This window comes from Haliotis asinina, chromosome 7 (assembly GCF_037392515.1).
Source record: "Haliotis asinina isolate JCU_RB_2024 chromosome 7, JCU_Hal_asi_v2, whole genome shotgun sequence".
In the NCBI taxonomy this organism is placed as follows: Eukaryota; Metazoa; Mollusca; class Gastropoda; order Lepetellida; family Haliotidae; genus Haliotis; species Haliotis asinina.
In genome coordinates, this window is record NC_090286.1 from 26,082,428 (window position 1) to 26,105,407 (window position 22,980).

The 22,980-nt window shown below is 39.6% G+C and overlaps 1 protein-coding gene across 4 annotated transcripts in view; it reads right to left on the reverse strand.

The window, feature by feature from the left end:
* The window catches only part of LOC137290956 (uncharacterized), a 109,384-nt gene extending 87,810 nt beyond the window's left edge, over nucleotides 1-21,574 (reverse strand). For all 4 annotated transcript variants that reach the window (XM_067822183.1, XM_067822182.1, XM_067822180.1 and 1 more), the window contains exons 1-2: nucleotides 21,509-21,574; nucleotides 1,862-2,632 (exon numbers count right to left, since the gene is read on the reverse strand). In XM_067822183.1, the coding sequence (XP_067678284.1) occupies nucleotides 1,862-2,517 (656 nt within the window). In that variant the 5' untranslated portion in view covers nucleotides 2,518-2,632; nucleotides 21,509-21,574. The remainder of the gene's footprint in view (nucleotides 1-1,861; nucleotides 2,633-21,508) is intronic.
* Nucleotides 21,575-22,980: the final 1,406 nt, after the last annotated feature.

Here is a 22,980-nt window from a genome sequence, read left to right on the forward strand (position 1 = left end):
CACACAGACACACAGACACACACACCTAGCCAACTGAACACCTCGGCTTCTACTAGGATTAGTTGGTTGAGTGGCAGCCTTTGCGTGATGGCGATTAGGTGTGGATACGAGTCAGAGGGGGTGGGTTCGAATCCCGCATGGGACTAGAATCTACACTTTACTGAGAAAATTTAATCCTAAGCATAACATTTGTGAGATGTTACCAATTTCTAAAGTTTTTCAGTGATCCAGAATATTTATCCCAATTTGCCGTTTAGTTTGCCTGATGGAGTTTGTTTCGGCACATAATCTCCCTTAATCGTTTGAGCTAAATTAAGCTAAAGTATTTGGTTGTATTTCTGACAACCGCGGAATATCTTCTTTCGAACCCAGTAATCATTTTTAGCTGCAAAGTCATTCATGAAACCGAATGCCCCTCACCATTCGTGGACATTTACATGCATAAGGCCTCACAGCGTTCCAATGCGTCTTACACCTATTGCATATGACGGTTTCTCTGCTCAGTGACCTCGGTGGGTTGTCCGTACCAGAATAGAAACGACAGTCATAAAACTTAACGTGCACTGTATGAATAGGTGTAGTGACCGAGACGATGATATTCTTAATGTAAATTATTTACGTCCTTTCATCTATGCAGGGCCCACTCGGTTGAAACCATCAGAGCCTGTGTTCATGTATAACACAGCCATGCACTTTACAATTGATTTGAGGAAACCATTATTAAATATGGGGTATTATTAAACCTGCATCACACTGGTACCAATATCAATTATCGTAACATATGCATGGAGTGCGTGCATTACTAAATCATGACCAACTCAGGCAGAGAGTCTCCCAACCGTACATATTCACCTTAGGTCTCAACAGACCATGCTCAGAAGAAGTTATTAGTCTCGCTCACTTGGCGTGGAAATACTCATGCTCACTAGCAAAACAGTTGTGGCGCTTAAATACCTAGTGACCTACTAAACAGCGAGAGTGGCAATTCCAGGTCATGTCAGCATAACTCAATGTAGATGAAGATAAGGTCAGTATGTAAACTGACAGAAACATTCACTATCACGCTCAGGGCCGCTTGCATCCCACAACAATTTGGTTGTCTGTTTTCACACTGGGAATATGTTCTTTAAGCTGTAACATTGAATAGAACTGTATTGTCATCACAGTCATCACAATGCATTTTGTTTAGTTTGAAGCACTTCCTAACTGTTGTAACGTAACGCCACTTGATATAAAAAGAGACATTTTGAACGACTGAGTGTTGAATTGTGCTTTGCCGGCATACTATGTATTTTTGAATTCGGTTTATTGTTGACTGGGACATACAATAGTTGGGAAGAGTTGGGTTTCTCAAATGTATTTTGTTCTCAAGTGTATATACACTGGGACATAAAATAGTTGGGAATAGTTGGGTTTCTCAAATGTATTTTGTTCTCAAACGTATAAAGACAAATTCATAATGGGTAAAACGTGACTAACATAAGTATTTCTCAGATTCACTTGATGTCATGGCCAAATGGATGAGGAAACTGTATACCTATGGCTTGAATAGGTTGTGGATTGAAACATACATTAATTCTTTTCATTTTCAAGCATTAACTAGAAGCTGTGAAAGTTTGGAGTGTTAGTGAATGTTCTTTCTAAAATTCATTATTATAACGACAAATATTATTACAATTGAAAATCCAATCTTATGAAGTCAAATTAACCATTTGCACTATTTTAATCATTTTAACCAACATTTTAATTAATTCAGCCACATCTGAAATCTGACAACTTACATCCTTCGGAAAAAGAGTTCCAGCTCTATGCACGTATTTCAATACAAAATTAATATAATGATGTGAAAACAGGTCCTTACCTGCATCGTCCGCCGTTCTCACACATATTCGTCCCTTTGTCGGGGTCGCAGTATGGACCATATTGGCATTCATTTCCAAAGAATCCTTCAAAACAATGGCACCTATATTCCGAGTAGTTGAAGTTAGCCATACAGTTCCCGAGGTAAGAACACTCATGCACCGAACAGGCATCCCTGCCAACCTTCTCCTCAACCCCCACAACCTCATATGTGATGTTAAATCCATAAACGTCCTGGAGATAGTCCTCGACCCTTAGGTGGATGTTCCCGTTGTCACGGACGTTAAAGGTAATGACAACAAAGGGCTTGTACGCCACCAGCGAGGTGAATTCGTCCTCGAAGTTAATTTCACCAAGGTTGTTCTTGCCGGTATAGGACTCCTCGCTCTCGTATTTGTCATACTCAGACAAATAGAAACCGCTCCTTAGAAAATACTGGGTGAAGTACAGGATGATCTTTCTCTCCGGGGGTGCTTGGATGACCCAGTGGCACGAAATTGGAGTAGGGAACCTGTCGGGGAATTTGGGGGATTTTATGAACCCCCTCTCTTCTGTCAGGAAACCTCCGCAATCCGTGTACAAAAAATCAGCCACCACAAGGTGAGGGAGAAAAATAAAGCAGATGTATATTCCGATAGCCTGTCCGAATCTCTTCATTTGGCTTCAAGGAAACGCTTCATGTCTCCATGAAGCTTCAGCTGAGTACTCTCTCACTCCACTAGCCTGCTATAGTGAGCAACTGCACGGGCAGACGGTCCTCTCGTTGGTAAGTCTGTAAGAAAGAACATATAAGAATACACTCATCCAACAGCTTCAGCTCACTATCGTTCTAATGATCAACCATAACGTGCTACTGGTTAAACTATTGCGTGGCCAAAATAGTATTAACACTTTCCCCGCGGGGAAGATTTTGATCAATAGACGCGAGGCACTGGTGACACCGTGCCCTAGACTGCCAGAGCGCCATTTGATACGGCGGGCGATCAAGGCATAATGCTTCCTCTACACCATGGTATAATGTGTCAATGTGTTCTCCCTTCTGGTGACCTCAATAATTAACCTACGACAAGGTATACACCTGGTTAACACGGCTGTGCTCAGTGCGTTGTCGGTAAGCCGAACCTGATGTAGCTATTCAGTTACCAAAAGGATAAAGTATATATGCAAATCTGGTAAAAGTTGTGTCCTAATCACTGAGGCCCATACCGGAGGATTATATGATTATAAATATTCGGTACGGTAATATTTCGCCTGATAAGCCACGTATCTGTTTTCAGGCACAATATTCTATCATATTCTGGTTTGATGATGTGATTGTATCGGTGTTATGTTTACCCAGTTCAGGCAAGAACAAAACTTTAAAACATACATTTCATGCACCATATCTACTGGATCGGATCTTATGTTTGCCTTGCTGAGTTTTACACACGCGAGTCGTGTCAAAGCACGGATGCGTCAGCAAACTTTTCATGCGATTACTGTCCACCGCAAGATCGATGTCTGTACTGGAAGCGCGTATGTGGCATTCACTTAAATATTCATGTGTACTGAAGGCAGCAGAATATGGAACATACTGAGCTAAAGGCCATACAACCGGTATACAACCTCACATTGTATTCAGTGGCATGCTGAGCGGTCCATCTCTGATCCACAGGGGCAGTTGGGTAGCCTAGTGGTTAAAGTGCTCGCTCGTCACGCCGAAGACCCAGGTTCGATACACTATGTGGGTACAGTTCTGGTGATATTGCTGGATAAAGTGTTCGCTTCTCATGACGAAGGAACATGTTCGATCCCCGATGGTACGTTGTTTGAAGACCCTTTCTGGCAAACCGAAGCAGTATCTGTGCACGTTATGATATATGTGATTTTAGACATTTCGTTTTATTACAACATGACATGACAAAAGTGGTATGATCTGACATATATGTAGATGGAAAATGTGATTTGATTCACACATATGGGTGATGTTGGTATTAGTGGTTGTGTTTCATTCATGCTTTTCCAACTCTGGGGACAAGCCTAACCCCTGACATTAACAAATATGCCATTTATAAATTCTATTTCGAAAAAGATGTATTTTGGTTTTGGCATTTTCGCAGCCCGGCGCTTAAAGTGTTCGCTCATAATTCCTAAATCGATTCTATCTGTGAGTACTATGTTTTCAACCATCAAATCCAACTAGCATGCGATAGTATCATTACTTCAAAACTGTTGTACAGCATTATTTTGCTACATGTGTCGTTGAAAATGAATATTCACAGTATGCAGTTTTAGGGTGGTTAACACGGCTGTTAACACTTTTGCCTGGTATGGAGAAGGGGTTTGATTCCAAACATAGATACAGGCATTCGGCCCTCTCGGCTAAGTCCGTTTCAAACAGAATACATCGTGCAACAATAGCGTGGTGATAGTGATACCGAAAATTTCACACCGCCTGCTGACAATCCATTTCTATCTAGTTCGTAAATGTGTCAGTCTAGCTTGCCTAATGAATACTGTTTTACACTTTTATATCGAGCAGCTGGGCGCGTTGTGCAATGTAAGGCTACAGTTGACTTTAAAACATCGCGAATCCGGTGATATATCTTTCCCACAACGTAGGCTGACGTATGAGTTTCAAATGAACCCGTTAAAAACATTGGAGAGAGCATACAACCTTGGTTCAGGCCAATGGAAGGGCCATCCATTCAAAACACCTCACTCAAGATCCAAACCACTGTCATTTGGGCTACAATCATTACAGTACATTTATACAGCTTTATGATTCTACTTTTCATTTCTCTTTCTCTGTTACAGTTCTAAAGAATTTATATGTGAGCACAACCTACTTCATACCTTACAAAGAGGTATCGAATCAACTCACATTTGAAGACAAGAAGGTGTGAATGAAATCATCAACGTGGCATCAACCGCTTGTTACACAAATATAATTATAACAATAAAAATGGTCAGATCTCGCAAATCAGGGGATAGTATCACTGGACGTTTACATAACGAAATACGTATGCATGAAATTTGTAGCATTGAAATGACACGCACCTTGTACCCTAATAGTTTTGGTCTTTCTGTTTCACATTAAATATATGCACGTTTACATACTTTCAAAGATCATTATCTGAAGATTATTTTTTCAACAAGAAAAACATCTTCAATACCTTATATTGCACATACTTTTGAAATAAGATATCAGGCAAAATTAATTTTAATATGTATATTAAAATTAAATCATTCTTTACGTGTACAAATATTTAACTATGAAAATGGATTTAGATGGAAATTCATAAACCCGTCATGTGTGTGATCAAATTACAGATTTCAATAATTATTCATGGGTCTAGAATGTAAGGCATCTGCCATGTAATTTGTCTGTAATTAGTTCTCTCTGCAATTATGTCATGTTTGAATAAAACATGTCATTTATACAATTATCATTCGTTTAGATGTCATTTGGCTATTGGAAGTACTGACAAAAGGCAAACAAGAAGAACGCAAGTAATAATGGTCTCGTTATGTATAATCAGACAAGAAAATTAACACAAACTCGCTTTAAATACGATTCCCAATGCGTGCTATGTAGCATTTACGAATGACACATGAGTTTATAAGGAGTGGTGTGAAAAGGGTGGTGAGCGATGTGATAGCCTAAAGGTTAATGCGTCCGCTCGTCACACCGAAGACCCGGGTTCGATTTCCCGCGTGGGTACATGGTGTCTCCCGCCCTGATGTTGCTGGAATATTGCTAAAAGCCACGTAAAACGTACCTCACTCACTCACTTGCTCACTCAAAAGGGAAGCAACTTGATTAATTTGGGAAGGTCGAAATAATGCAGGTATCGGACGTTGGCGAATCCACGAATTATGGAATGTTTTTGACACACTAGAAGTATAATCAGGGTAAATGGGATTCGAACCAAGGACCTGAGGATTTTTACTTGGCCAACATCCTATCCGTCCCTACAGGGCAACAAAAGCTATAGGGCCAACATTTTGAAACAGAATTTATCACAGTGCAAAGGTAAAATGGCATGTCGCTCTCACAAACTGGTGAAATCTTACTATCAGCAATAGATTAGTCCGGAACCCCGATCCCGACACAATAAAACCTCCGTCCCCCAAATACTATTGAATAAAAATGATGATACTAATAATAACAAGAATGAAATAAAAAGAACAAACGTAAAGAAAACAACAAAAGCATTGTGCAAAGGAAATTGGTAAATTTTGTTATTTCGCTGTCTTATACAATTTCGCAAAATGCCATAACGTTAGGCAAAATAAGTAGCCGAACTAAAATGTTGGCAAAAACAACGCAAAATAATGAAAAGCTGGTAGAATGTAATACTCATCTGCAAAAGAAGTGGTAAGTTTGTTGGATTCAATAAAATATCGTACAAATATGGAAAAAAACTCCCCAAACAAGTCGAAACAAAATAGGGTAAAAACGTATATAGACTGATCTTTCACTATTAACTGCTGTACCACGGAAATGAACCTCCGGTTTCTGTTGCAAAATCAGCAACAATTAAACTCTCTACACATGAATAGCAGCCCGTCAACTGGCTGCAATATTGCAGAGGGCGGCATAAAACTAAAGTCCAATAGAACCTTTCAACAATACCTTAATCTTGCTACCAATTACCCCGGTCCTTTGCCCCAGAGTACACGATCTAATGATTGCATAACAATCAGGTCATACCTGATACCTGAACAATGTTCTCAAGGGGTTGACTCTGAGAAGCATCCACTCGCCACAGTCGCGTCCTGTCGCATTGGACGCAACAGTTAGTAATAGATACATGACGCAGACGTTACAACATGAAGGGTTACCTGAAATTCACGCTTTCACATTTGCATTCAATTTAAGTCTAAACCTCATTTATCTATGTAAGTAGAAACGTGGCCTCGTGACAGTAACTACACGCGTATGCAATAACAAATACGTATTCGTTATTTGTCCAAATGTATTTGGCGAATCTAGATCGAAGATGCACTGACATATCCCAAAAGCACGAACATGGAGGGAATTAAACATGTCTTTGAAAAAAAACCCCGCATTCCAGTTCCTTAAGCTTAGTCTGTTGGTTAAAGTGTTCGTTTGTCTCGCCTGAGAACCGGGTTCCATTCCCAACACGCATGCTATGTGCGAAGTGGACATTGTTGGAATATACGCAAAAGCGACAGTCACTTAAAAACATAACTACACCTTAATTTTAACACAAATAAGTAACATGTTAGTTTAAACACAAACTGAACCTGCATGTAGCAGACACGTGAGCATAATTCACATCATAAAACCCATTGCTTTCAAAACCGGCGCAATCGCCTATTAAACGCCTATCCCACAAATAGTTTCAGTACATTCAACAATAGTTGCAACAGTGTGTTGGAATATAGGAATTTGGCGATGCTATTTAACGTTTGTAATTTAATATGCACACCGTACAATATTTTAACGCATAACATACATGAAAGAAAAAAATCCAACTTTTCGCTGCTAGAGTTAACAAGCTCGTCAATTTTATTTCGATTCTAACATGTAATCACCCATTGTTATAAAGGATCCAGGCTACTCGACAACCGGCGTTTAGTGTCTCTCTCAAGTCGAAATTAATTAAATTAATCGGAAGTAAATTTGTTTCTCATCTCTGAAGAAATTATATATTTTTTGTACCAGAAAGCTAGAAATAAAAGAGATCAGTGAAATCGCTTCACCAGTTGCACAGTTAGGTATATACTTAAAGATTCAGAGTGACAAAAATTGGTAACAAAACAGTAGCATCTTTCTAGATACGTTGAACAACATTCCAGCGACTCCTGCAGTTGGTATCTACCTTCCGACACGTCTGAGATGAAATCAAACATGCTCTTTCTCTGAGGATTTCAATTTTAGTTTGTTTGTTGTTCAACGTCCCACATAGCAATATTCCAGTTATATGGCTGTGCTCTATAAATAATCGACTCTGGACCACACAATCCAGTGATCAGCGGCATGAGCACCAGTCTACGCTTTGGGATATTGTGACGTGTCAACCCACTCAGCGTCCCGTTTTTCTTACGATAAGCACAGGCTGCTAAGGGCCAATTCTAGCCAGGATCTTTCGGGTCCCGAGAATTTCAAAGGTCGTCATAACATTACTGCTGAAGAGTTGTTACATCAGGGTGCCGGTGCACAAAGTGACGACTACAACTGTTCAGGTGCACACCTTAGCACCTTAGCATCTCACCACCTTAGCGCTCCGATCGTATTATGCAGCGCTATCCGAGATCCTTCAAAGAAGTAGTAAACCTTTCAGAATGGTTCATGGAGAATATTTCCAGTCTTGACACCCCAATGACCAAAATGATTTCCTATTTTCGATTTAATCGTATATGCCCATGTTTGTTCAGGCAAATAGTTAGGAAAACTTGACCTGTCTTTGCATGTGTTTTGAGTCGGGTGTCACTGGACAGGTTGGGCTTTGATCTTCTCAAACACGAGGTGTTACCATATAGAGTGATTCGTTTGGTTATCGAAAGGGTTTCATGTTTGCTATTGTATTCAGGTAATTGTGATATCATATCTGTTGGGAATTAATGTGCTTTTAACACGCACTTAACGTCGACATTTTGTCATATATTTGCAATATCTACAAACATGAACAATCACCACACGAACACATGTCTACTCGGTTGTCAGCAGCGACTGGTTTAAAGCTATGGACGTGATATGACGTTTAATCCAATTCATGGCTGCTTCCCACTCAGGGTTCAACCATTTATTGCCAGTGAATGTTGCTACAGAAATTGTAAGCAGTAAGTTTGCTTGCATTGATATAACATCGTCATTCCGCCGTCGGGTTGAATGTTTTCTTACAGAAGGTGTCTCGTATGCATGATATCATTCTTATAATATTTGGATGATATGAGTGAGGATGAGTACTCGCTAGTCATGTTTCGTGGGAAAAAATGAATTTACAGATTAAGGTATTCACACACAGAAATGTTTGGATAAAAAGGTCTTTCGTTGTTCAACAAGTGTAAATGACATTCATCACATACAGCTTTATCACAAGGATTATAAGGTTGGTTTTCTTTCAAAATATTTTGCCAGCGACCTGTTTCTGTTGATAACCTATGATTTGTTGTCCTAAAGTTTGTTAGACAAATTTTACTATGAAAGGGGAATTTATTGTGGAAAAGGTTTTGTTGCTATTCTGCTTGAAGCTGACACAGTTGTGCAGTGAAGGCTGTACTCCAGTTTCGTGTGGGCTGGTGGTAGTCCCTTTCTACTGATGTAGTGATCGTATATGGACACTTTCTGTTTATATTTACACCTTGTATATAAAGCTCCGTGTCATAATGAGACCATGAAAGAGTTATGGAACGCAGCTGGTTTGTGTTCCATGTCACCTGGAGATGACCGTTTGTGAAGAGTGCAGTAGGTGAAGCAGGATCCGCTGCCGTGATTGTTGGATACTAAATCTTGGGTATGATCGCATCATGAGCTTGATTGTCGCTATATATTTGGGCAAACACACAGACACACACATACACACTTACAGACACACACACAGAAACAGACCACACACGCGCGCACACACACACAAAGAGAGAGACGCACACAATGAACTTTTTGCATCAGGTCAGCGGCTTGTTTTGTTTCTAAAATATGTAGTTATTTTATGTACAAAGACAACTACATGCTTTCTTTGTGAACAAAGACAACTACATGTTATTCAGCTTTTGATAAGGACAATCGGATATATAATGTGTAAATAAAGATTTGACATTTATAGTAATCACGGAACGATACACACATACACGCACGCACGCACACACACGCATGCACAGACGAAATAGCATCATTTACAAAAGTGATTAACACATCTGAAAATGAATAATAAGTCCTTTGACTCTCCCCATGTCTCTGCATTATCAAGTTTCATTTCGAAAACAATGCCATTTGACAATCTCCCTAGCCTTAGAAGCTTTGCTGTGACACAATCAGGTACGCTGACAGGGCATACGAAGTTGCTTTGTGTTACACTGTAGACAAAACTAGTACATTAAAACAAACCTAATATATCTACCACTTCATGCCAAAGGCTGCTGCAAGCTGTGTACAATACCCAGACGTAATGGGGGAACGTATTATTACCAGTACCTAAATTTCCTATCCCTAACCACAGGTTCCGGCGAAGCGTTGTAAATTGCCTAAGACTTGGCGCAGCAGAATGTGTGAGTGTGTGTTTACTTGTACGCCACGCTCAACATTAATCCAGCTATATGGAGTCGCTCTGTAACTAATCGAGTCTGGACCAGACAATCCAGTGATCAACAACATGATCTACGCAGATGGGATACAATGACATGTGCCATCTCAGAGGACGAGACTGACCACCCGATCCTGCTTGTCGCGTCTTACGATTAGCATGGGCTACAGATGACCACTTCGTACCCGGATGTTCACGGGGCACAGTAAAGACTGGTATCAGAACCGACACTATTATGCATAATAATAATAGCATGTACTTTGCAAATGAATTTCTACGTGTGGAAAGACATGTATCGCACGTATCGCATTATCACTGATGAGATACATACAGTGGCCGTAGTGTTTTAAACTGTTGATGTATATGTATCTGTTATCTTTCCACAATACATAAATCTGATTCAGGTAATATGTCAAATGCATATTTGTGATATAGCATATCTAATAATCCCTACGACAAAATGAATAGTATTTTAAAGAATGGCGGAGTATATATTCTGTCTACTTAAGGGGTGATGCACGTTGTGTTAAATTTGTTGCTTCTCGACATCATGATGTCATCGATGAGCGAGTCTGACCATCTGAACCACCGATCTAGTTTGGCAGGTGCTGCTAACAGCGGCATATGTTACACGAATTGTGTTTTCTGATTCGATTTTTATGCTTTTGTGTTGTTTGCACACAACCAATCATCAGTCCATTTATCCATCCATCTATCTATCCATTGTGGCGGTGGGGTAGCCTGGCGGTTAAAACGCTCCTTTTCATGACGAAGACCCGGTTCGATTTTCCACATTGCTACAATGTGAGAAGCCCATTTCTGGTGTCTACCACGTGATATTGCTGGAATATTGCTACAAGCGTTTAACCAAAGTCGCTCACTCACCCATCTATCCATCCATCCATACATCAACCCATCCATCATTCGTCCGTCTGTTAGTCCGTTCTTCTGCCCGTCTCTCTGTCAGTCTGTCGGTCTCTCAATAATCGAGGATTATTTTATAATTTTCAGATGTTGCCCTATTTTTCGTCGGCAGATGGAAGCAACTGGGAATTGTAGCTTATTAAACTGCAATGCTCTAGGGCTTTCCAAAAGTAAATCATTACCGTCTTTAGCCATAATGGTATGACCAAGAATATCATCAGACTATTTTCATCACAGGCATCTAATGTATTATATAATTCAATAGTTTATCTGACGCTATCATTTTTCCTCGACTCAAAGCTCAAACTGCAATAATCATGGTCGGTGATTATCGGTAAACGTGTCTAATGACATGCAGGATGCAATAAGTCAACGATGCCTTCATCATATTTTCTTTGAAATGTTTCTTTACAATTGTCTTCATTATGTTTCATCGAGGAAAGTCTCCAACGTTTGACATCTATTTATATTTTTCTCTTACCGGATTTAACATGTCATATTTTTTCTTGATCAATTTGGCCAATAATAAACTTCAAAGACGGACACGAATCAAACATATTATACAACAGCCACTGCGCAGCTGTTTGATGAGCACAGTTGATCAAGTGTGTCCAATAACACCGTTCTGATTCCTTTTGTCAGACTGATTTCTCCTCAGTGTTAACTCATGGCATAGTTATTGGTATAATATCTATCAAAAGATGTTTGAACTTCGAGGGTTGAAGATGAATTTTGATGCATTGTTTCGCAAAAAACCCCATAACACATTACTTATTTAATAAGTAGGATTGAAAGTAAAATGTAATAAAGATGGCGACATTATTAAGAACAATGTTACATTACAGACACAGTTTAGGTGATTGTCTTACGTTGAAACAGTGGAGTATGACAGTTAGCACAAGTCATAGCAAACCTTAAAAGCATTTGAAAGACTAACAAGAGATAGGAGTGACCTGCAACACATTAGTCGCCTGTGGAGTTCCTTGACAAAACCTGAAGCATACAAAAAGCACCAGAAAATGAAGAGTCTGCACATTACCGGACTGACAATCATGACTTTAGAATGATGTATTCTTGGCATCCTGGGAATGCCTTTATTGAAGTCATATCATCAATACCATAAGCAATAACCCATCCTTTGAACCCATCCCCCAAATCGATAACACTTCCCGCGTAGTACCTTCAAACTGAGTGTGACATTATCATCAGGGTTTATACTTTGTACAAACAGTAATGTTTTCGTCCAGTGCTTTCTAACCCTTGTACAAGCAATGCTGTTTCTGTCTGGTGCTCTGCAAACTTTGCCTTTTCAACCATATAATCCAGGAAATAATATCGGGTATATGAACAGGACTGCTTATCTCACAGTTAATCACAGTGTAGTGACTTAGGTCATTACATTAATGTTATGTGAAGCCAGTGTGCCGTGTTCCCCGTCGTGGTATTCTCATACATTTCTCATGATCATGAAAACCCCACCAATTAGTCTTTAAAATATACTCTTACAAACAAACTTGACATAGGAAATACTTGAACTGTAGGAAAATATTTGACACAAACCAGTCATCACTGCAACATGTTGGGGAATGGATGCCAGCGACGAAACGTTTGAAAAAAGAAACATTGACCAAAGCGTAACGTTACACTGACGTCTGTGGATAATCGCTATATTGCACCCTACTTGACATGCATGACAGTGTGTATCACCCTGATCAGCAGAAGCCTTTAAGCCACTCTAGACGACAAGAGAATGGGAAGACTGACATAAGCTCAACGACATTACGAAATTGGCAGTTTGCAAAGATTGGCATCGCAGCATGAGGTGACAAGGCACTTCCAACGTGTCCAGACGACCATCTCAAACCTATGGACCCGATAGAACAATACTAGGGGTGCTGAAAACAGACTCAAGTTAGGCCGACCTAGAGTTGCAATCTCCGCCCAGAATCGCTACATCCAGCTGAGACATCTTCGTTCAAACGCCACGCACGCATCATCCACAACAATCCAAATCCCTGGACTGAGCCGAATCTCTGACAGACAGTGCGCAATTTGGCTGTGGGAAGCCAGCCTTTTGGCCTGAAGACCAGTTCAACGTCACGTCGTTCCCTTCATCTTTGGAGCGTGACAATGCCACCTCTTTGCACTTTTTTGACAGGACTTCCTCCAGCAAAATAATGTTCAGGTGTTACCTTGGCCTTCTCGATCAAACGCTTTGATCGATGCTTGTGCCAGCGTAATCCGCCACATAGACTCTACAAGCTCTGCACCAACACTCCAGCAACAGTATCAAAATATTCCTCAAGACAGCATTCGGCATCTCCTTTCTTCTGTGGGTCAACGCTGCTGAGCTGTTATCGATGCTCATGGTGATCACACCAAATGGTCACATTTTATTCTGACGGAGTGGCTTTGGTAGCTTTACCAAACATTTTCTGGATAATCATATTTTGTCATGTGATGATTTTACTGTAATTGAGCAATGTCATGTTTGAATCAGTTGTATGCACTCAGTAAGAAAACTCCAAAACACGTTTCTGTTTTTTTGAAGAGTATATAATGTCATAATAAGTTTGACAGAAACACACTCAAGAACGTGCTTCATTGGGCTTTCCGTTGCAGAAGGGTATTAGCGGAAGGGAAAATAATGTGATTTAGAAACTGTGTGACAGACTAATAACCTGCTGTCATCCTATTTGACGTAATGTTATTAGTTTGTGGAAATTATGTGCAGACTTTCGCTATCAGTCAAGTACAAGACAAGACAAGACAACCTTGTGAATATCCACTTTAGACGTTAAAGTGTAAAACGCACAGAAATACTTTTTCTGTTGAAATCCTTGTTTTATTTGTTAATTGTACTTTATGGGTCATTATTGAAGGGAAGCGAAATGTGTATCCTTAACAGTGGACAAGTTAACCCTTCTTCTGATATATCATAACTTGAAACAAGTACCGGATAAAACATGAAAGTCCCGTTAGTTACCTACATACACATATACACATGAGGCTATTTACAAGGGTGAAGGCCATCAAATCTTCATCACATAACACCGATTTACAGCCAGCACCGATTCTTCATACAGCTATACTTCAAAAGATATAATTCTAAGGGATTGGCAAGGGAATTATTCAACCGTAAACGATGCATGTCAACGCCGGTTTAACCACCCCGAAGTATTATCACTGTGATAAAATAGACGAAAGGTACAGGTAGAAATAACGATACTTCCAGGCATAGGCATGGCCACCCACTTGTTACTCATTGAATGAATTGTATCTACACTGAGCCACATTCATGAAAACGGTTGTCCATGTATTTACATGCTCTATATGGCTACTGGAAATATATACATGTAGTCAAAGATGCTGTCAGGTGCGAAAGGACGGGTAACAGTAAACCAGAAATAGTAAATGAATGTTTCTCGTACATCAGCTTCTAGTTATTCTCCTAAATCCTGCGAGTAATTATTGCGAGTACAGTACACGCTTTCAGTATTACTCACATCAACTGCAGCCATCACTTAAATGTTTGACAACTGACACTGTATTACATAAGACTGTTATCAATACTTGATAACTGACATTGTATTAAATCAAACTCTGTCTTCAATATTTGACAAATGACGTTGTATTACATCAGACTTTGTTATCAGTACTTAGGAACTGACATTGTATGACAATAGACTGTTATCAGTACTTAGGAACTGACATTGTCTGACAATATACTCTGTTAAAATGACAAATTGTATTACATCAGACTGTTATCAATACTTGACAAATGTCAGTGTATTACACTAGACTATGTTATCAATGCCTGACAAATGACATTGTATTACATAAGACTGTTATCAATACTTGACAAATGTCAGTGTATTGCACTAGACTATTTTATCAATGACCGACAAATGACATTGTATTACATAAGACTGTTATCAATACTTGACAAATGTCAGTGTATTACACTAGACTGTGTTATCAATGACTGACAAATGACATTGTATTACATAAGACTGTTATCAATACTTGACAAATGTCAGTGTATTATACTAGAATATGTTATCAATGACTGACAAATGACATTGTATTACATAAGACTGTTATCAATACTTGACAAATGTCAGTGTATTACATTAGACTATGATATCAATGACTGACAAATGACATTGTATTACATAAGACTGTTATCAATACTTGACAAATGTCAGTGTATTACATTAGACTATGTTATCAATGCCTGACATTGCATTATAAAGTGGTGCTAAGTACGTACGCGGTTGTGTTTGTTGTATTATTGATGTCAAAAGCACATAACATGTCGATTCAACATCAGTTTGTTTTGAATACAAATATAGAGAGTCCTACCTGCCTCCCACGTTTGAGAAAATTCCCGAAAAACATTTCTTGTTATAGCCTAAGATGAAATCTTGCAAGATCCACTCACCATTACGTACCGCAGCAGCATGTTCAAACCTGTCTGAACGGTCGACTGAACACAGTCTTCAGAAGAGCAAGCACATGCCTAGAGATTTCGCTTCACGAAAGACCTTTGTCAACGTCTTTTTACGGCTGAAAATGTACCGAGGGTGAAGTGAAGGTGTAATACGAACGCGAATGTATGAAGCTCTATACAATATTTAAAATGGCCACGAATTGAATAACCTTAAAGATTTTACTTTAACATACCTAGTGTGCCTTTGAAAATAACACTACGCCTAAAGCGTAGTGAAATTGTATGGTCGTGATAGTAAGTTGTAGTAACCAAATCACCAAAACATTATGGGGCTAGATAATGGACTGCTATCGTGAAGTAATCTTTTACAAGGCGGAATCTTAAGGATTATGGTAATTCTTTTTGTTATTTGCTTTCTTTCTTTCAAGTAGTCTAGTAGCGTGCGCGATTTCAGGATTGCAACCAATATGGGACACTGGACAACCTTCCATCAACAAGATCACAAGATCGAGTAGGAAACAGATAGGTGTACAGACGACAAAATGTGCTTGATACCGATTGGCAGACTAATTTCTACCAGACTAATTCATCAGATCGAGCAGGCGCGTATATCTCGGCATTCATTACCAGGACACTCTGAAAGAAAATCATTGTCAAAATAGGATAGAAGTAACGGTTCTTTGATCAAGTCCCCGTAGATAACAGGTCAGGCTCAGAGTTAGTGGGCCATATAGACCCTGAAATAAATATACCCAATTTATGCCTGTGCAAGTATGAAAATGAAGAGTGAGTTTGGTTTTATGCCGCTTTTAACAATATTACAGTGATACTGCGCCGAGAGATACCAGAAATGGGCTTCACACACTGTACCCATGTGGGGAATAAGATAAGATAATACTTTATTATCCCGAAGGATTTCGAACCTATCACGAGCGAACTATTAGGCTACACCCCCGCCCCATGCAAATAAAGAAAGTCTGGAGAATCCTTTACACCATATTTAGTTACAGGAACTATAACTTTTTAAAGTTCATTTCCGAGAGTAAATGTGTCTTGCTCAGAGTACAACCCAGAGGATCTTGGTCAAGGCAGCAAACACGTTCTAGACAGCATAGATCACTTGATCGGCAATGAGCACAAACCGCATTTCCTCACCCGAACCTCCTGTTATCATCAACCAGTTTCTTACGCCGGTACAACAGGCTAATTTAGAGTTATGAATATTTGTTTAAACTCATTGCAACAAACCTTTAACATTCAAGGATATGAATATATCTGAACATGTTAATTTTCAAACACACTTTAAAATTCGACATTCACAGACGTTATTTTGCCAAATGTCAGAGCAAACTATTCACTAACTACACAACACAATGTATCAATGAAGGATCAAGTATTACACTTTCGTTATCATTAATTCGTTGCACTTCAAACTTTGTGTTATCAAAGTGGTAAAAGCGTTCGCTCGTCACGCTGAAGACCCAGGTTCAATTCCCTTCATAGGTACAATGCGTGAAGCCCATTTCTGGTGTTCCCGTCGCGATATTGCAGGAATATTGCTAAAAACGGCGGAAAACTATACTCATTCTCTTCTAAAGATACACGTAATGGCGTATTTATGCTGCATTGACGCTGAACGATTGAATCTGATGACAATCAGGCATCGGTGGACAAATGGAACAATTTCGATTGACATCCGGATGGGGGATTGCCACATTAGAAACAAGAGATAAGATGTGATTGCGCTCTCGAACATTGCAAGTTTAATCCTTCACTATTTTGGGCGCTCTCTGCCCAGTCAGCCCGAAGAATGAAGCCCGAGGCGAGGTATTGATAACGAGAACCACATTAATTGTGGTGTGACGCTCGGTATACGTAGACGTAACGTCACTACAACGTCTGACCCAGTCCCGTCCATATTTCAGTGCCGTATGAAGTAACTCAAATGATTGCTGTAAGAAAATGTGACAGGGGAGCGCATGGTAGAATTACATAAAACCAAGTAGCGATGACTTCAGACAGATGCTTAATATTAACTTGAGTGTACAGTCTGCGTATTGAACAACTTAATTTTAACAAATTAAAACTAGATTGCGTCAAAGAAGCAGAAACACACTGACGGTAGTGTGGGTGAAGTTTCTTGATCCAGCATGGAAGTAACGGTTTGTTTGTTTTTTTAACGTTGTACTAAGCAATATTCCAGCTATGACGGCGCTCTGTAAAAAATCGAATCTGGACCAGGCAATCCAGTGATCAACAGCACGGGCTTCGGTCTGTGCCATTGTGGTACGATGACATATGTCAACCAAGTAGTAGTAGTAGTAGTGAGTGAGTTACGTTTTACGCCGCACAGGTATATGCTGCTGAAGATCACTTGTAACACGGATCTTTACGTGACAGTCGTAGAATGAATATGGTATTTGTTGCAAAAACCAACACACTAGACAACAACTATGCCTCACTCACCCCGGCAATAAGAGTGAGTGAGTTTAGTTTTACGCCGCACTCAGCAATATTCCAGTTATATGGTGGCGGTCTGTAAATGATCGAGTCTGGACCAGACAATCCAGTGATCAACGGTATGAGCATCAATCTGCGCAATTGGAAACCGACGACATGTGCCAACCAAGTGAGCGAGCCTGACCATCCGATCCCGTTGTCGCCTCTTACGACAAGCATAGTCACCTTTTATGGCAAGCATGGGTTGCTAAAGGCCTATTCTACCCCGGTACCTTCACTGGTCCGGCAACAAGAACAAAATAGAAAAAAAACGTTCGTAGAAATTTCTGAGGATTTGAACGTGTTTGCTTCTGAGATGTGATAAAATCGTAGGGGTTCATCACCCCGTGTTGTATACGTGTCCCAGGGGGTTTGTTCAACTGATCTTGTACAATTAGATATCGCAGAGTCCGAGTTATTGGCGTAGAGGGTGGTGTCTGACAGTCCAATACTTCCACAAGGGCTACACGGCCCGGAGTCAGTACAATCTGCGTGTTCGCCGTTCTTTGTTAAACTGAGGCATTATATCTCAATGGACTTGCTCGACGTTAAGATCCACATTACACGTCCATACAAATAGTCAACAAAGGCTGTCGGGGTCGGAGTCAGTACAGTCTGTATGCTATCTCTGTATAAATCTGTCATAAAGATACGGACAAGTAGTCCGACAAACGAGCGTTTATGATTATGAGATTTCACCTCGCCACGCCTAATTTATCATAGTAAGTTACGTACCATGTAGGTCTACATATGAGTGAGGCTTCACGTAAACGCAAAATGCTGTGTTTTCATCAATTACATGCCACTGTCCTGGTTAATTTTCTAATCCATGTCTACAACAAACCATTTGTTGATGCAGAACAAAGTAGAATAAGATAGATGAGATAAGTGTTCTTGAGGTTTGGTGTAAGAGAAAGCCAAGCCTATACCATCAATTCCTTATCTGACTTTTTCGCTTCACTTCATGGTGAAACACCTCGTTTATTTGTTTTCCACGAACGTATAACGTATACTGCAGAGGGAGCTATAGAACATATTGACATTTAAAAATGCATAAAATCAATACAAATCGAATGCTTCCCATCTACAGCGGATAACATTTATCAGCACGTCTTAAACACACTCACAAACACACACACACACACACACACACACACACACACACACACACACACTCACAGACAGAGGCAAGTCAAAGACTTTCATATCAGTCAGGTGTTATTTGACTTATTGATCTGTTAAGTCAATTATTGGGTTACTTTATATAACCTTTCAGGATCCGTTAGCTATGGAGTGACTCGCCTTGCCTGTATAGTAAGCTCCCCACAGAGTTACATCAATATCACAGCTCAGCTTACCTTACACGTGTAAGTCGTCCACAGGTTTCCCCTCATCAGATGAAAAGCATCTTTGAATACATACATACATACATACATACATACATACATACATACATACATACATACATACATACATACATACATACATACATACATACATACATACATACATACATACATACATACATACATACATACATACATACATACATACATACATACATACATACATACATACATACATATACTACAACCTCATAAACAGTACGCCAACTGTGTAGACATTCTGGTTTCATGGCTGGAGTTGCTTAGAACACCCTGTCTGAGATTTTTATACGGAATAAAACATATGATATGATTTTGTTGCTGAAGATGGTTTAATAAAAAGGTCATGACAATGTGAATGTGAGTGATTTTCTTTAATAATCCGAACAGTAACGAGAGGTGACCATTTTCTCGAGCTTGAAACACAGATAGAGGACATCAGTTAAGCCCTTTGATGTCACGCTCCAGATGCATCAAGGTGACTTCAGCGTCCTGTTGTTAAAGCGAACTGTACTGGACTCGCAAGACTGGAGATGTCTACCTTGACGCGTATCTAACTCTGTTGATGCATTTCATCAGGGTCACTTAATTTTGAACGTTTATAAAAGTAATTGGTTTTGTCACACAGAATATTTGCATTCAAGACATGTAGCATGTCAAGCTAACGAGTGCAAAATGCCTGTCACTACAACTGTATCCTCCAACACTACCGGAAAATAAAAACTAAGGGGATCAACATCAGAGCTTTTCAGAACAGACCTACTGACACTGTTTCCAAGTCATGCTAACCCATGAAGACGCGGGTTAGAACTGGTCTTCAGTAACCCATGCTTGTAAGGTAAACCTCGTGTTTGACACGTCATCGTATCTCAGTTCAATAGCGTAGATTGATGCTCATGCTGTTGATCACTGAATTGTCTCATCCAGATTCGACTGTTTACGCAATATAGCTGGAATATTGCCGAGCGCAGCTTAAATCTCAAAATACATGTATATCCTGTTGATAGTTGTAAATTGTAATTGGAATATTATAATTGATTTAAATTTACTAGGCGTTTATTATCTTTTATGCAATGAGGGTCAGTTATATCACCACTACATGTAAACGATCGAGTATGAGCCTAATTGACAGAACAATGGACGTGCAATGCCTTCGGGGTACGGCAGAAAATCAAATTCATTTCGAGGGTCTGACCACCAGATCCCCATTGAATGATGTCCTGCTAATCTCTTCTGCGGTCAGAATATCACAAATGTGTATAACAGGATTTAATTTGCATCCCGACCACTTATATAAAAAAAACTATGTTACTTTATTTTACACACTATTTTATATAAAGGAGATATTGTTTAGACCATTTTGAAATACTGATACCAAATATATAAATAAAGTCATTTGATATGTTAATAAACAACCTCCCAATCCCCCACAATACTTTCAATACAACTGAAACAGTTTTTTTTGCATATAACTAATCGAAACGTCTTCATCTTAGAATATTTAATTATGTTACTACGTACAATTTAGTAATCAATATTGATAATGACAGATCAGGTAGACAATCATATGCTAGCAATCCCAAAGGAGTCATTGCGTTTTGTGAGAACCTTAAAAGCGGGGAGGTACAAGACTTTGTACACTTAATGACTCCACAACCACTCACGGTTTCAAATTAAATATTAATCTGTGATCGTTAGAATTGTTTTAACACATCGAGTTAAACCTCCAGACACCATAACCTGTTCAAATTGATCTTACAACACCATTCGCGAATGCCATAGTGTTGCAGAGTGCTGTCATGAAAACATACGTCAATTATGCATCAGCATGATTGTCAGCTGATGAAACCTCTTAGAACATGTAGGATATATATAACACATAAGACACATTGCAATAGGAGTTCAGAATGGTAACGTATTTAACCAAAATGTTTATGCGAGTATATGTATTTACTTTGTTGTTCTGTCATTGGCTATATTGTGGAAAGGTCCTTTAAACTGAACCATATAAATGTAGATAACATATCTCACATGTACAGCGAGTGTGATGCAGTAATACAGTAAATGAATGTCATATATACATATAAGTTCTGCAACAGGAAAAAGTGCTGCGTCTGAGTATTTAAGCAACATACCTTTATACTTGAAGTCACTGTCCGGGTGGGGTCAGACAAGGAGTATTCCACTGACCCACATTATCGTGGATGGTAGACACTTAACATATAATACTGTTGCTTTGTCCTTGAGCAGCAAGAGAAGGTTCAATTCAACAAGACTCACTTAACAATCTGGCCCTGCCGGCTGTTCTGTTCTGATTGTTATAGCCTTACTACCCATGTGGGCACACTCCGTATACAACACATGTAGCGTATATTAGCCAGACACAATCAATCGGCGTTCAGCTAGTCGCGAGGACAAAACACCAACGCATTTCGTGGAAAGACGACGTTTTGCTGGACACAGCCCATTCAAGTATTGCACTGTCAGGACCAGGGTTATGGTGTGAGAAGGCGTTGTTGTCTTTGTCGTTGGAACATTGTGTCTCTTACAAGACAAGAATGAAAACACATGATGGTGACTTAGGAAGACTGCACGAATTAAATGACTCGAGCTGAGTGATGTATACAGAATTACAGACTACGGCTGTCGACATGAAAGCAATGGAGGGTGTCACATTCTTGTTTCGAAGAGACACACTTGTGTTGCTATCTGATGTCAAGGAAGGCCTGTCAGACGATTGTTTCTTGTAAAGAAATTTGCTTGGGTGTTTTTTTCTGTATCACGCTGCACACACTGGTTCACAGTGCGCCGCTCTCAAGATCCGTCTCAGTCAGGCGAACACGCGTTTTGTTGAAGGTTTAACCATACAGATGATCTTGTGGTCTCAAAATTATTCCATGTAATCAAAATAACCCTCTTACCTGGTATGCCGAGCATTGTCTGCTGTGTCAATAGGGTCAATAATGATGACGGGTGCCCACCTTGGGAGACCTGGTTGAATGCGTGTTGTCTTATTCATGAATCGCCATCATAATCACCATCCCTGTTCATCATCATCATCACTAACATCAACATCACTATCATCAAAATCCCTGTTCACCACCACCAAATCATCACAATCATCATCATAATCATTGTCGTCATCGTCATCCTCAACCCTGCTATATAGCCCGATCCATTTTGTCGCTGCTAATGGTAATCACCTGGATACTGGGATTGTATTTTACCTGGACAGATCAACACCATCGTTTCAGGGTGGCTCCCCATCATGAGGAACAATAGTTCCAGTATAGCACATAAATATTAACAGGGATTCCTGAATACTGATCTTCTTACAGATATATCTATTTCCTTAATGGTGCTGCATGAAATATAAACATGCTATGTTTCTTCTAGTGTTGAATTATTCAGCCCTGCCAGATACATGAAAGCGGTATAACCTATAAACATCTAAACATTTGTAACAAAATGCCGTGTTACAATGATATATTTTCATGATGTTTAAATGATGTCTTGCGTCCTGCAAATGTGCTTTTGTTTGTTTATTGCCGTAAATACATGTACATTTGAAGTTGATTCTCGTTAAGTCGAATTTCGACTGCACTGA